The 13,506-nt window shown below is 39.2% G+C and overlaps 1 protein-coding gene across 1 annotated transcript; it reads left to right on the forward strand.

Moving 5' to 3' along the window:
* The first annotated feature begins 2,988 nt into the window (after positions 1–2,988).
* LOC114567390 (complement C1q tumor necrosis factor-related protein 3) lies at positions 2,989–12,872 on the forward strand. The gene is made up of 5 exons (XM_028596492.1): positions 2,989–3,163; positions 7,410–7,471; positions 7,838–7,898; positions 10,995–11,129; positions 12,501–12,872. The coding sequence occupies exons 1-5, from the start codon at positions 2,989–2,991 to the stop codon at positions 12,776–12,778; spliced, it is 711 nt and encodes a 236-aa protein (XP_028452293.1). The 3' UTR covers positions 12,779–12,872.
* The last annotated feature ends 634 nt before the right edge of the window (positions 12,873–13,506 follow it).

Below are 13,506 nucleotides of genomic sequence, written 5' to 3' on the forward strand. Positions count from 1 at the left end.
GAGTTGCTCTGACCCCAATCAGTATATAACACCAGACTCCATGTAAATAATCAGGACTTTTAGCGTGTATAGAGCCAGCATATCTCCACCAGACTCCATGTAAATAATCAGGACTTTTAGCGTGTATAGAGCCAGCATATCTCCACCAGACTCCATGTAAATAATCAGGACTTTTAGCGTGTACAGAGCCAGCATATCTCCACCAGACTCCATGTAAATAATCAGGACTTTTAGTGTGTATAGAGCCAGCATATCTCCACCAGACTCCAAGTAAATAATGAGGACTTTTAGCATGTATAGAGCCAGCATATCTCCACCAGACTCCATGTAAATAATCAGGACTTTTAGCATGTATAGAGCCAGCATATCTCCACCAGACTCCATGTAAATAATCAGGACTTTTAGCGTGTATAGAGCCAGCATATCTCCACCAGACTCCATGTAAATAATCAGGACTTTTAGCGTGTATAGAGCCAGCATATCTCCACCAGACTCCATGTAAATAATCAGGACTTTTAGCGTGTATAGAGCCAGCATATCTCCACCAGACTCCATGTAAATAATCAGGACTTTTAGCGTGTATAGAGCCAACATATCTCCACCAGACTCCATGTAAATAATCAGGACTTTTAGCGTGTATAGAGCCAGCATATCTCCACCAGACTCCATGTAAATAATCAGGACTTTTAGCGTGTATAGAGCCAGCATATCTCCACCAGACTCCATGTAAATAATCAGGACTTTTAGCGTGTATAGAGCCAGCATATCTCCACCAGACTCCATGTAAATAATCAGGACTTTTAGCGTGTATAGAGCCAGCATATCTCCACCAGACTCCATGTAAATAATCAGGACTTTTAGCGTGTATAGAGCCAACATATCTCCACCAGACTCCATGTAAATAATCAGGACTTTTAGCGTGTATAGAGCCAGCATATCTCCACCAGACTCCATGTAAATAATCAGGACTTTTAGCGTGTATAGAGCCAGCATATCTCCACCAGACTCCATGTAAATAATCAGGACTTTTAGCGTGTATAGAGCCAGCATATCTCCACATGTAAATGGGTGAATTAAGGGTTTATTTCAACCAAACCAGAGTGGTGATTGTTGGAACAGTGGAAAGATGAACCAAGACGGCTTTTGGTAGTTTTATTTAGTTTCTGTCCACTTTGAATGAAGTGTGTTTTACGATGATAAAAGTCCTGATTATTTACATGGAGTCTGGTGGGTTAGTGGACTCTAACTGATTTGATACTATAAATAAAATTGAATTGAACTGTTGCTGAACATTAGTCCTGTAGGGTTACATTACAGCTTGTTTCAGATAGGGTCCAGATAGAAGGCTTGATATGTCATTTGCCCTCTAGGATCTTCATGGTTTCTTCCAGGATTTTGTTCGATTGTTAAGTACTACTTTAGAGGCATACTATCCAACTTTTCCAGCTTTGGTCCCCCTACAAGTAGCCAAGAAAAGTTTTTTTTTGAGCAATGGAAACAGGTGATTGTTGTAGTTAGCTAGTCAAACATGGGTGGGGCAGTTTAGATGGTGGGGAGAATGTTTGCTGACAGTGAAAAACATTTGTGATGACTTTAAACAAATAAACCCAACTTGATTCAACAGTGAACAAGTTCATAATGTAATGGGACTCTTTACTTTCACACAGAGACACAGACATACACACACACACAGACACACACACACACACACACACACACACACACACACACACACACACACACACACACAGACACACAATACTCACACAATATTATCATTGGACAAAAGTCCTCACACAACACTCCTTTGTGTCCTATACAGTCTACGAAATGCCTAGTTCCTGTCACCAGAGGTAATAAAACGATATGGGCCTCTGACTAGATTTCCATATCACAGCTTAAAATGAACAATGTGAGCATTTTTGAACATGATGCATACATAAAAATGTTCAAATGATTAACAAAACATGAGGTGCTGTAGGCATGGCAGCCATATAGGATGTGAGACAGAGTTTCGGTGATATGTTCTGAGGTGTGATGCAAGCAATGAGGGAGACCAGATATAGAGGTTGAGTCTGGTAGGGAGGACTTGTAATCTGGCTTTTACTGTGAATGTGAGAATGTCCTCATTGAGGAATGAGTGGGACACAGAGTGATCAGCAGAGGGAAGACATGCAAGTTTCCCCTGAAGTCTCAGTCCGGTCCAGTGTTGTTGTTGTTGTTGATGTTGGTGTGAATCCATCAGAGTTCACCGGGCTCCTGCAGATGTTAGCAGGTGACTGTGACCACCATATGTGGCTGTTGCCTTGACGACAGCGTGAGGGTCAGTTATAATGTCCTCTGAGACCATCACAGTCCCAGAGTCAGACCCACCCACTCCAGTGACACTCCTGTTCTGATACAGAGGTCATTCAGATCTGGCCAGTCCGACCAGACCCCAAAACCAGCAGAGTGGGTATCAAGCCTTTTGAATCCTAGGAAGTGGGGGTCCGACTCCCTGGCTAATGGGACCTTGGGTCTTCTTAGGTAGAGAAGAAAGAAGAAAACTAAGGTCATTTATTCGATCATTTTATTTTAGTTTTGCAAACAGACATTATGGTTAGTTATCGTTTTTTTTGTAGTGCCTCCTTTTTATTTTTAATTCAGTTAATGACAATGTTTTTTCCCCCTCCTAGTTTTCGTTATTTTGTTCGTTTTCATTAACGTTAATAAACTTGGTCAACATAAAAACACATGGGAAGATAAGGCCAAGTTTAAAGTTACCCTTTAACAATGTAATCATAGATCTTAGTGTTTATCTTCTCTGGATGGTGATACGGGGAAGAAGTGGTTACATCCTTGTTTCTGCAAACTTATGTTGACATATCAAGTGAGACAATGTAAATTAACAATTCAACATCTGTGACCTTCTTTTTTCTGTAGGCTTCTATATAAAGCTCACACAGGTGTACAGACGGCACAGTTCAACAGTTAGCTGCCAGTGAGAGAATGGAGATCTCTGCGAGTTTTACGCTGTTGCTGCTCCTCGGCTCCGTCTCCCCAAGTGAAAGTGTTGAATGCCGGCAGGCTTCTCCTCCAGATATCTACGCTGAGCTGAGAGAGATCACCGCCTCGTTGGTTCAACTGCAGACCAACATGACGCTGCTGCAAAGAGAGACTACAGGTACAGCAATGATCAGTTTGCATCATGGCATAGCAGTTCAGAAATATCCAAAAGGAGAGGAATAAGTATTTTTCTATGTAGTGGAGCAAAGTAGGGCTGAAACTAAGGATTATTTTCATTGTGGATTAATGTGTGGAATATCTTCTGGATGAATGGATGAGTTGTTTGGTCTCTAAAATGTTGATCAGTGTTTCCCAAAAAGCCCAAGATGACATCCTCAAATGTCTTCTTCTGTCCACAACTCAAATATATTCAGTTTAGTGTCACAGAAGAGAAAAGAAACTAGTTTCACTGTTTTTTCATAAAATAACTACTCAAATTTATTCATCGATAATCAAAATATTTGGAGATTTATTTAATAGTTGTCAAATGATTCATGCAGCTCTAATATGGCATTATTTATGTGCCTCATTCCTGAACGAGTAATCTGTTTTGAGCACAGATAACTGTATTTTGCAAGCACATTACGTTGCATTTTGAACAGAAATTAACACTCGTAAAAAATAATTTAGTTTGAGTAAACAATAACCTATTTCCTGTACAATAAATGTATTTGCATATACTGTATTTCTCTGCTGGCAGGTAGATGCTGCTGGGCTCCGGTCCTGTCTCCCTCGCTCTCAACCTCTTCACTCTGCACACTAAACTCTAGACACACTCACTCAAATTTTCACAGTGTTACAAGTGTGCCAAAAAACCAACCAATTGGAGAATCAAAGGTCAATTCTGATTGGCTGTTCGTCTCCAATTAGATCGCAAGTAGCAGGAAAGACATATCTACAGGGAAACAGTCTTTGACACAACACCTGCAGTGATTCCCCAGCAAGGGGTATCTCTGCTGCAGACAGTGGGTACTTGGAAAGATTGAAGAGCAGCTTAACTAATCAAAATAATAATTGAAATTATGATTTGATTTAAAACAATATATCAGCTAAAACAGCTCAACACAGATGTTTAAACATATAGCGAAGTAATCAATGGTAGAAATGAATAGCTAAAAGTGGCCTTCTAACTTAGCTAACAGTTCAAATGATTAGATAAAAGTAATGGATGACTTTTGAAACATTAACCACACTTCAAGTAAAAGGCCTAGCTAGTAGAATTTCTGACCAAACCAACCTAAATGTTTACTCAAGACTTATCTTTTGATCTTACAGTTAAATAATTAATTCATTCTTAGAGTTATGATTTGTATATTTATGGTATTTTTATAATTTTTTTATTATTGATATTTGATATTGTATTGTCATTATTTTTATTATTACTATTTTGCTTAATATTGGCTTAGCAACTTTAAAAACAGTTTACTGTTAATTTTAACTATTGTAAGATTCATATTTTGTCGCTTTGGACATAAGTGTCTGCTAAATACTATAACCATAACTATAACCCTTCCCAAAAGCTACAATAAAGCTGAGAGTAGTATATGCCCTGGAAAAGAGCACCAATACAAGAGAAGCTAATTAAGCCATTCAAGAACACTGATGCTTGTATCAATCTGTCAGACTCTACAACACCTGCACCAATCACCCACCACTCAGCATGGCTCTATGTATATATTTGTTATTATCTGTATTTATATTTTTCCAACTGTATTTATATTTTTTCCATTCCAAGTACTTACTTTTTCAATATTATTTATATTATGGTCACACTTAAATATCATTTATATTATGGTTAATTACTTTTGCTGTTATGTAATTACATATTTTTCAATCTAATTTCACGTCAATTACATTACAGTATTTTTTTTGCACTGCCCACCTCACTTTACTTAAATACTTTTTATATAATGCCACTTTACATTCATTCAGTGTTTTTTGCACATTGTCTGTTGTTTGTTTGTTTGTTTGTTTGTTTGGTTGTTTGTTGGTTTGTTTTTATTGTGGAAACACTGCTGCTGTAATAAGTGAATTTCCCCATTGTGGGATGAATAAAGTATTAATAAAATTATTATCTAATCAACACTGATTTTATAGATCACACAGACTTTTCAGCTACCCAACAGGCTAACCGCTAGCATTTTCAATATAAGCTTAAACAGTTAGGTTACCTGACAGCCACTAACTTTAATGTTACAGCCAAACTGCTTGTTATCGTTATGACGTGACGCGCACGAACACACACACACACACACACACACACACACACACACACACACACACACACACACACACACAGCCTCCCTCCCTTCCCAAAAGTCCCTGTTAATTTGTCTAGTCCTTACCACATCGTCATCTACTCTCTCTTCCATCTTTTCCTCACTCGCCTCCTCCTCGCCTTCTTCCCTGACATCGTTGTTTCTGCTTCTCTGTATAGCCAGCCACCTCTCCTCCTCCTCTACTTCAGGTAATGCTGATGTTGAAGCAGCTACTACAGCCCCAAACATGTCAGAAAGTTTTGAGGACTCCGCCTGTAGATTCTTAATATTTTTCTACTGTAATTTCTCTGCACCTCCCTTGCACTTGGTGGTCCTTTGTCCATTATAACGTAGATGCTAAACTTCCAGCATAACTATTACAGCTCACGTCTCAGGGCTGGGAGGCGTGGCCATGGTGGGATTCGTAAATTTGCAGCCAGGAGTGGGGAAGGGGGTTCATGGATTTCATTGGGTCAGGCCAGTGCCAATAAAGAAAATGAACCAATGGGCCGCTGTGAGTTCTTTATGGGTCGGCCCGGCCAAAAAATTTAAAAAAGGCCAATTTATATCAGTGTATCGGCCCAAAAGTCCGTCGGCCGACCGGGAAAATGCCCGGTATGCCAGATGGCCAGTCCAGCCCTGATTCACTTTAATATGATAAATAGTGTGAACATATTGGGAATTGATAGGGAGGGTTTTTTTTTATATGACAGGGATGTGGGAGAACCTCAGACCAGAAGGGTTGGAAAGCACTGATCTGCAGTATTTTATATTATTATTGACCGTCTGGTATATTACAGAAATGCCTTAATAGTTGTGTTAATCACAATACCATTGTTTGAATTACATATCTCTGTGTGTGACTAACGTCATCCTTCTCAAGCAATCTAACATTAGCCCAGCATGGATAAAGTCCACCTGTAAGAAGTTTGTAATACTGGTTACATAGTTATCATGTTTTATTAACCTGCAAAGTAGCTATCCGTTGCTAATGCTAACATTAGCTAATTTATGTCAACAGACAGTAGCTAACTAACGTTACTGCCAAGATATGGTTTCATTTAAAGACAGTGTAAACACATGACAACACTTGACGAGTCTTATAACACCTCTCTGGTCTCTAGTGAAATCATATCTTGGCAGTAGTTAGCTAACATTTCTGCTTTTTGAGATAAATTAGCGTTAGCAATGGATAGCTCATTCGCAAGCTACTATATCAACAGAATTCAGGTTAATAAAACACGGTAATGTAACCAAAGTATTAAAAACGACTTACATGTGGATATATTGTGAAAGGCCTACTGCTGTTCAGTCTCGCATTGCGATACCTAACTTAGCTAGTTACAGTGCTGCAAGGCCTGTTCAGATTACATGTCGGCTGCTGTGTGTGAGCTAGCTAGCTAGATTGCTTGTTAAGGATGAGTCAAACTAACATTAGACACAAGGAGATATGAGTCAAACAAAACAATGGCATTATAGTACACACAAATATTAAGACATTTCTGTGATATGCGTCAATAATACAAAATACTGACCGAAATGTGTTTGAATCCAGTAACGTTAGTTAAACAGCTCCACTGTAGCCAGTATTGGCTGTACATACAGGTGTTAAATGAAAAAGACTAGATTTTTGTTTCCTGCTACTTGCAATCTAATTGGAGACGAACAGGTCAGAATTGACCTTTAATTCTAAGATTGGTTGGCTTTTTGGCACACTTGTAACACTGTGAAAATTTGAGCGAGTGTGTCTAGAGTTAAGTGCGCAGAGTGAAGAGGTTGAGAGGGAGGGAGACATGACCAGAGGCCAGCAGCGTCTTCTCTGCGAGCAGAGAAAGACATGCAAATACATTTTTTGTGCATGAAATAGGTTTTTGTTTACTCCAACTAAATTATTTTTTGTGAGTGTTGATTTTTGTTTAAAATGCAATGTAATGTGCTTACAAAATATAGTTCTCTGTGCTCAAAACATACAATTACTCACTCAGGAAAGAGACATATATAACGCCATACTCTAAAGCAACGTCCACAGGAACTGAAGGTGCAGTAAAATGATGCTGACAAAAACACTCTCTGTTTTTGCAGGTCAAGCACAGCTGAAGACTGAAGTGGACAAGCAGAAGACTGAAGTGGACAAGCTGAAGACTGAAGTGGATAAGCAGAAGACTGAAGTTGCCAAGCTGAAGACTGAAGTGGACAAGCAGAAGACTGAAGTGGACAAGCAGAAGGTTGAAGTGGACAAGCAGAAGACTGAAGTGGACAAGCAGAAGGTTGAAGTGGACAAGCAGAAGACTGAAGTGGATAAGCAGAAGACTGAAGTGGATAAGCAGAAGACTGAAGTGGACCAGCTGAAGACTGAAGTGGATAAGCAGAAGACTGAAGTGGACAAGCAGAAGACTGAAGTGGACAAGCAGAAGGTTGAAGTGGACAAGCAGAAGACTGAAGTGGATAAGCAGAAGACTGAAGTGGACAGGCTGAAGACTGAAGTGGACAAGCTGAAGACTGAAGTGGACCAGCTGAAGACTGAAGTGGATAAGCAGAAGACTGACGTGGATATGCAGAAGACTGAAGTGGACAGGCAGAAGCGACAACAGCAAGGTATTGTTCTCTGATCATTTTACTTGCTGCCGGGTGCTTCTGCTGCTGAGAGATTTACAGCGAGAAATTTCATTTTTACTATAAAATCAACTTATAGTAAATTTAGAAGAAACCTACACACAAAAATAGACAAAGTTTAATAAAAGAAATTATTTCTTTCCACCCATCTAACCCTAGACAACATTTCACACATGTTGTGTTTTGTCCTTAAGGGCCCACATAGCATTAAGACATTTTAGGGAAGATAAAGTATACAAAACTATAAACTGAAAAATGTTTCTGCCTGTATTGTCTCATCTTAATTTAAATGATAATAACCCCTGCTGTTTCAGCTTCTGTAACGAAATCAGAGTCTTACACGGGATAGTAGCAGTCACCAAGTTATAGTCATTAGTCCTGGTGTTAGCAACAAATTTCCTTATTGTGCTGAAACAGAAACTGTGTTTCATTGTTATTCTGAGTGTGTGCGACTGCCGCCACTGTTCTTGCTGCTGGAGAAACTATCCAGTAAGGTAGGGGAGGTCTTCTCCAAACAAATGTTCATCCTTGGGTTCAGGTACAGTCAGTTTGCTAAACATAAATGCCGGCTGTTAAACTTCATCCTAGGCCAATCATAGATGGCTGTGTATGTGAGCAGGAAGAGGAAGGTGGATGACTCTGTTGATATTGATGTGAATCTACTGTTGTACTCGGATGGTGAAAGCCAGAATCAGGATTGATTTTAATTATTATAAAGATATGAAGGATGTGGATCAGTTCAGTGTGATCTGGGCCCATGGTGATGTGTTGTGCTCTGTTGAAGGAGACCAGCTCCTCTTCTCTCAGGAGCTGATGTCATGTGTTTGAGTGTATATGTATGGATGTACATGTTATTCATGGGCCTGTTGAAAATAGTTCATTTTGTATATATAACAAGATGGAACATGATATAATAAAGTTCCATTAAAAATAAAATCTCTCTCTCTCTCTCTTTCTCTCAATTCAATTAAATTTGCTTTATTGACATGAACAAAGAAATCATGTTGCCAAAGCAGTTTACAGAAAATGCATATATAGTAGGTATCACATAAACTTAGCACAAAAAGTAAGGAAATTTGTGTATGGTAGATTATTTCTATATAGTTAAAATGCTTTTTGGCAATAAATCTTATACTGTTGGAAAGCCTGTTTAGTTCCCTTTAAAATGGAGCCCCATTTGTAAGGAACATGCATGTGTGGGATGAACAGCAGCGCTCAGTATGTGGGTTGCACCCATGAAAAATTTGCCAAATCTTCTCTGCTGAGTGGGCCCCAAACTTCACTTCCATAAAGTGCTATCGGTACAAGTACACTATCAAATATTTTAGTCCAGATTCTAATTTTAATGTTAACGCTGAACAACTTGGTTTTTAATGCATACATTGCCCTGCATGCTTTTTCTTTAAGTGAATGTATGGCTTTATTGAAAAGTCCTGATGCAGATAAGGTCAGACCAACGTAAGTATCATTTTGTGTGTGTTTAATTTGGGTGTTATTCAAAGTGAAATGGTATTTGGCTTCAAGACATCTGGCTTTTTTTGAAAGATCATAATTTGAGTTTTCTTGAAATTGACCGCCAATACCCAGTTATGGCAGTATTGTTCCAGGATGGACAGGTTATATTGGAGACCATCTCTGGTTGCACTAAGCTATTCAGCTGATAACGCTAACTCTCCCAATGTTAGACCCAGGTGAAAAAAGCTTCTGGGGGGTTGTTTGGCTCGAGGTCACGGTGCAAGGGACCCTAGGGTAAAATTACTCTGAACCATCACTTTAATTAAAGTATGTAAGGTGTATATATGATCGGAGGTTCTGTAACTTGGAAGAAAGCTAATTTGGCATTTACTAAGTATGTTTTTTTCTTGAATAAAGGTTAGTATCCTTGAATTTAGGATACTACAGAATATTTCCCCAGGTTGCTGTTGACACAGATCCCTCTGTAGTTATTAGGGTCAGATTTATTTCCATTTTTGTGGATTGGGGTGATCAGCCCCTGGTTCCAGACATCAGGAAATCAGCCAGATGTCAGCACCATGTTGAACAGTTTAACAATTGCAATTTGTTAAGCGGGGGTGCTGTTTTTCAGCATTTTATTTTTTATGCAATCTGTGCCACAAGCTTTTCTTGATTTAAGAGATTTCAGTTTGTCTGTTAACTCTTTTTGTGTAATTTGATAATCTAATGGATTTTGGTTAGTTTTGATGGCAGATTCAAGATTGTCTAATCTAAATCTAAATGTCTAAATGTCTTCATCGCTGTTTGGAGCCCATTGGTATGCCTGATTTAGATTGTACAGTTTACTGGGCTGTTTCTTAGTAGTATCTCTACTGCTTTTTTTTCCAAGTACATATTTATTTCTCTCTCTTTCTCTCACTGTCTCTCTGTCTCTCTATCTCTTCTCCCTCTCTCTGAGTGAGTGCTGTGAGAATGTTAATGCTGAACAGCTTGGTTTTTAATGCATACATATTAATGTCTCTCTCTCTCTCTCGCTCTGTCTCTCTCTGTCTGTCTCTGTCTCTCTTTCTCTCTGAGCTGAGTGTTTGTGTGAATGAGCTGCAGCGATTTGTAGTTTTTCTTACTTCTCTTTTTTTATATCATTTAATTTTGTTTAGTTCAGCCGCGGGTGCAGCCGCCATGGTGAATGGAGAGTGGTTCTCCACGCTCACTAGAAAACATGGAGTAAAGATCTGTCCTAGTTTTCCGTGTAGCGTGGAGGACATTGGATTAGCTGTAGGGGACAAGGTCGGACACGGTAGCATTAAGTCGGCCGCTTGGATGAACGGCGCTGTGGTCATCTTCCTGGACCGGGAGGACAAGGTTAACCAAGTCATCGAGGCGGGCATCACCGTGAATGAAATGTTTGTGCAGGTGTTCCCGCTCACACAACCAGCTACAAAGGTAGTCCTGTCAAACGTCCCACCTTTAATCTCGGATGGCTTTCTCAGTAGAGAGTTGTCCAGACACGGGAAGATAGTTTCTCCCGTTAAAATAGAACACACATGGTTGTGGAGAGGCGGGACACACGGTGAAGGCCTGAGCTGTAAAAATCAAAAAAATCTCTCTCCTTTTCTCTCTCAGTCCGACAGGTGGCGTTCTCAGCCGCTCTGCTGCCTGGAGGCCAAACAGCAAATATTGGACCCTTTTCCACGGACACTACCCTGATCTTCAAACACGTCGTCACCAACATTGGAAATGCCTACAACCCAAACACAGGTAGCTCTGATATTCTAACAATACATTTTAGGGATGCACCTATGAACATTTTGGCAGAATACCAATATTTAGCGATGCCGATATTTATCTTTATATTTATCTTTATAAAAAGTAATGTATTTCTTTTTTGCAAAACATTTGGAAAAGCCCATAAATCATAGATTATTATTGTAAGTGTGTGACAACATTATGGGATGGATCCCTACAGAGGTAGACCTTTTAGTTAAAGAGTAAGATCCTTTTAGTTTAACATGAAACAGCCCCGAAATCACCATCACCAAACCCACCAGACTCCATGTAAATAATCAGGACTTTTAGCGTGTATAGAGCCAGCATATCTCCACCAGACTCCATGTAAATAATCAGGACTTTTAGTGTGTATAGAGCCAGCATATCTCCACCAGACTCCATGTAAATAATCAGGACTTTTAGCGTGTATAGAGCCAGAATATTTCTACCAGACTCCATGTAAATAATCAGGATTTTTAGGGTGTATAGAGCCAGCATATTTCCACCAGACTCCATGTAAATAATCAGGACTTTTAGCGTATATAGAGCCAGCATATTTCCACCAGACTCCATGTAAATAACCAGGACTTTTAGTGTGTATAGAGCCAGCATATCGCCACCAGACTCCATGTAAATAATCAGGACTTTTAGCGTGTATAGAGCCAGAATATTTCTACCAGACTCCATGTAAATAATCAGGACTTTTAGCGTGTATAGAGCCAGCATATCTCCACATGTAAATGGGTGAATTAAGGGTTTAGTTCAACCAAACCAAAGTGGTGATTGTTGGAACAGTGGAAAGATGAACTAAGACGACTTTTGATAGTTTTATTTAGTTTCTGACCACTTTGAATGAAGTGTGTTTTATGATGATAAAAGTCCTGATTATTTACATGGAGTCTAGTGGAAATATGCTGGCTCTATACACGCTAAAAGTCCTGATTATTTACATGGAGTCTGGTGGAGATATGCTGGCTCTATACACGCTAAAAGTCCTGGTTATTTACATGGAGTCTGGTGGAGTTTGGTGATGGTGATTTCGGGGCTGTTTCATGTTAAACTAAAAGGATCTTACTCTTTAACTAAAAGGTCTATCTCTGTAGGGATCCATCCCATAATGTTGTCAGACACTTAGAATAATAACGTGAGTCTGTCCGCAGCAACAACAGAACTTTTAGTGACTCTAACTGCTGCTGAACATTAGTCCTGTAGGGTTACATTACAGCTCGATTCTGGTTTAATACTGGACCAGTTTCACAGATGTGATATATTGTGCATCACTAATATATTTAACTTGTATGTTGCTGTTCAAACTTTTTTTTTCGTTTTCCATTTAAAATGACAAAAACAAATGTCCAACAGGTCTGTTCACTGCCCCGGTGAGAGGAGCGTACAACTTTGAGTGGACGGTGGGTTCATTCAGAGATGGCGAGAAATCAGGAGGTTGGTTGGTCAAGAACTCAGAGTATGTCTTCTTGGCATACAAGCAAGGGGCCGGTTTTCTGACTTCTTCTAAAGCCGCTACGCTGTTGCTGCAGGTGGGAGACGTCGTGTCTGTGCGTCTGATGGTTAAAACTGCTGTGTTTGACAATGGAAATCACCACACCACCTTCAGTGGGTTTCTGCTGTTCCCCATGTAAGACAGAAACAGCAGCTCTGTGATAGTCACGCAGGTTTTTGTTGTCTTAAACAAGTCTTCATAGCACTTCATTGATTTAAACTGATTTCATCTGTATCCAAACAATAATAAGTAATTGTTGACAGGAATCTTTTTTTCTTTCAAATATGAACTGATTAACGTTTCTGATTCTCTCTTGTTTCTGTCATTTTAATGATAATAAACATAAATCATTGCAATTACATCTGTGAGTGTTTCTTTAATCTGTTTGTTTCAACTTTAACTTATTGAAAGTAGATAATTCACCATCATATCAGTATAAAGAAACAGAGAATGTTAAGCTGTTGTAACATATCAACTCTGTATGATGTCCACATGAGATTCTCTGGACATTGGACGGTTCAGTCTCGCTTTCTAACATCAAGCACACAACAGGAGATTTATTTTTTTATTTTACCTTTATTTAACCAGGAAAGTCTCATTGAGATTAAAAACCTCTTTTTCAAGGGAGTCCTGGCCAAGAAGCAGCAAAATAGTTACAAACATACAATACAATTACATACACATTATGAAAAACAGTTACAAAGGATCGACTCAAGTGTTCTCAATCTGGATTTAAAAGCGTTCAATGAAAGTAATTCAGTCAATTTCCAGTCTTTTTGCAACATGTTCCATGTGTGGGGGGCTGAGTGAACAAAAGCCCTTTTTCCCACTTCTGTACGGGCAAGTGGAACAGCGAGCAACAAAAGA

This window comes from Perca flavescens, chromosome 13, assembly GCF_004354835.1.
Source record: "Perca flavescens isolate YP-PL-M2 chromosome 13, PFLA_1.0, whole genome shotgun sequence".
NCBI lineage: Eukaryota > Metazoa > Chordata > Actinopteri > Perciformes > Percidae > Perca > Perca flavescens.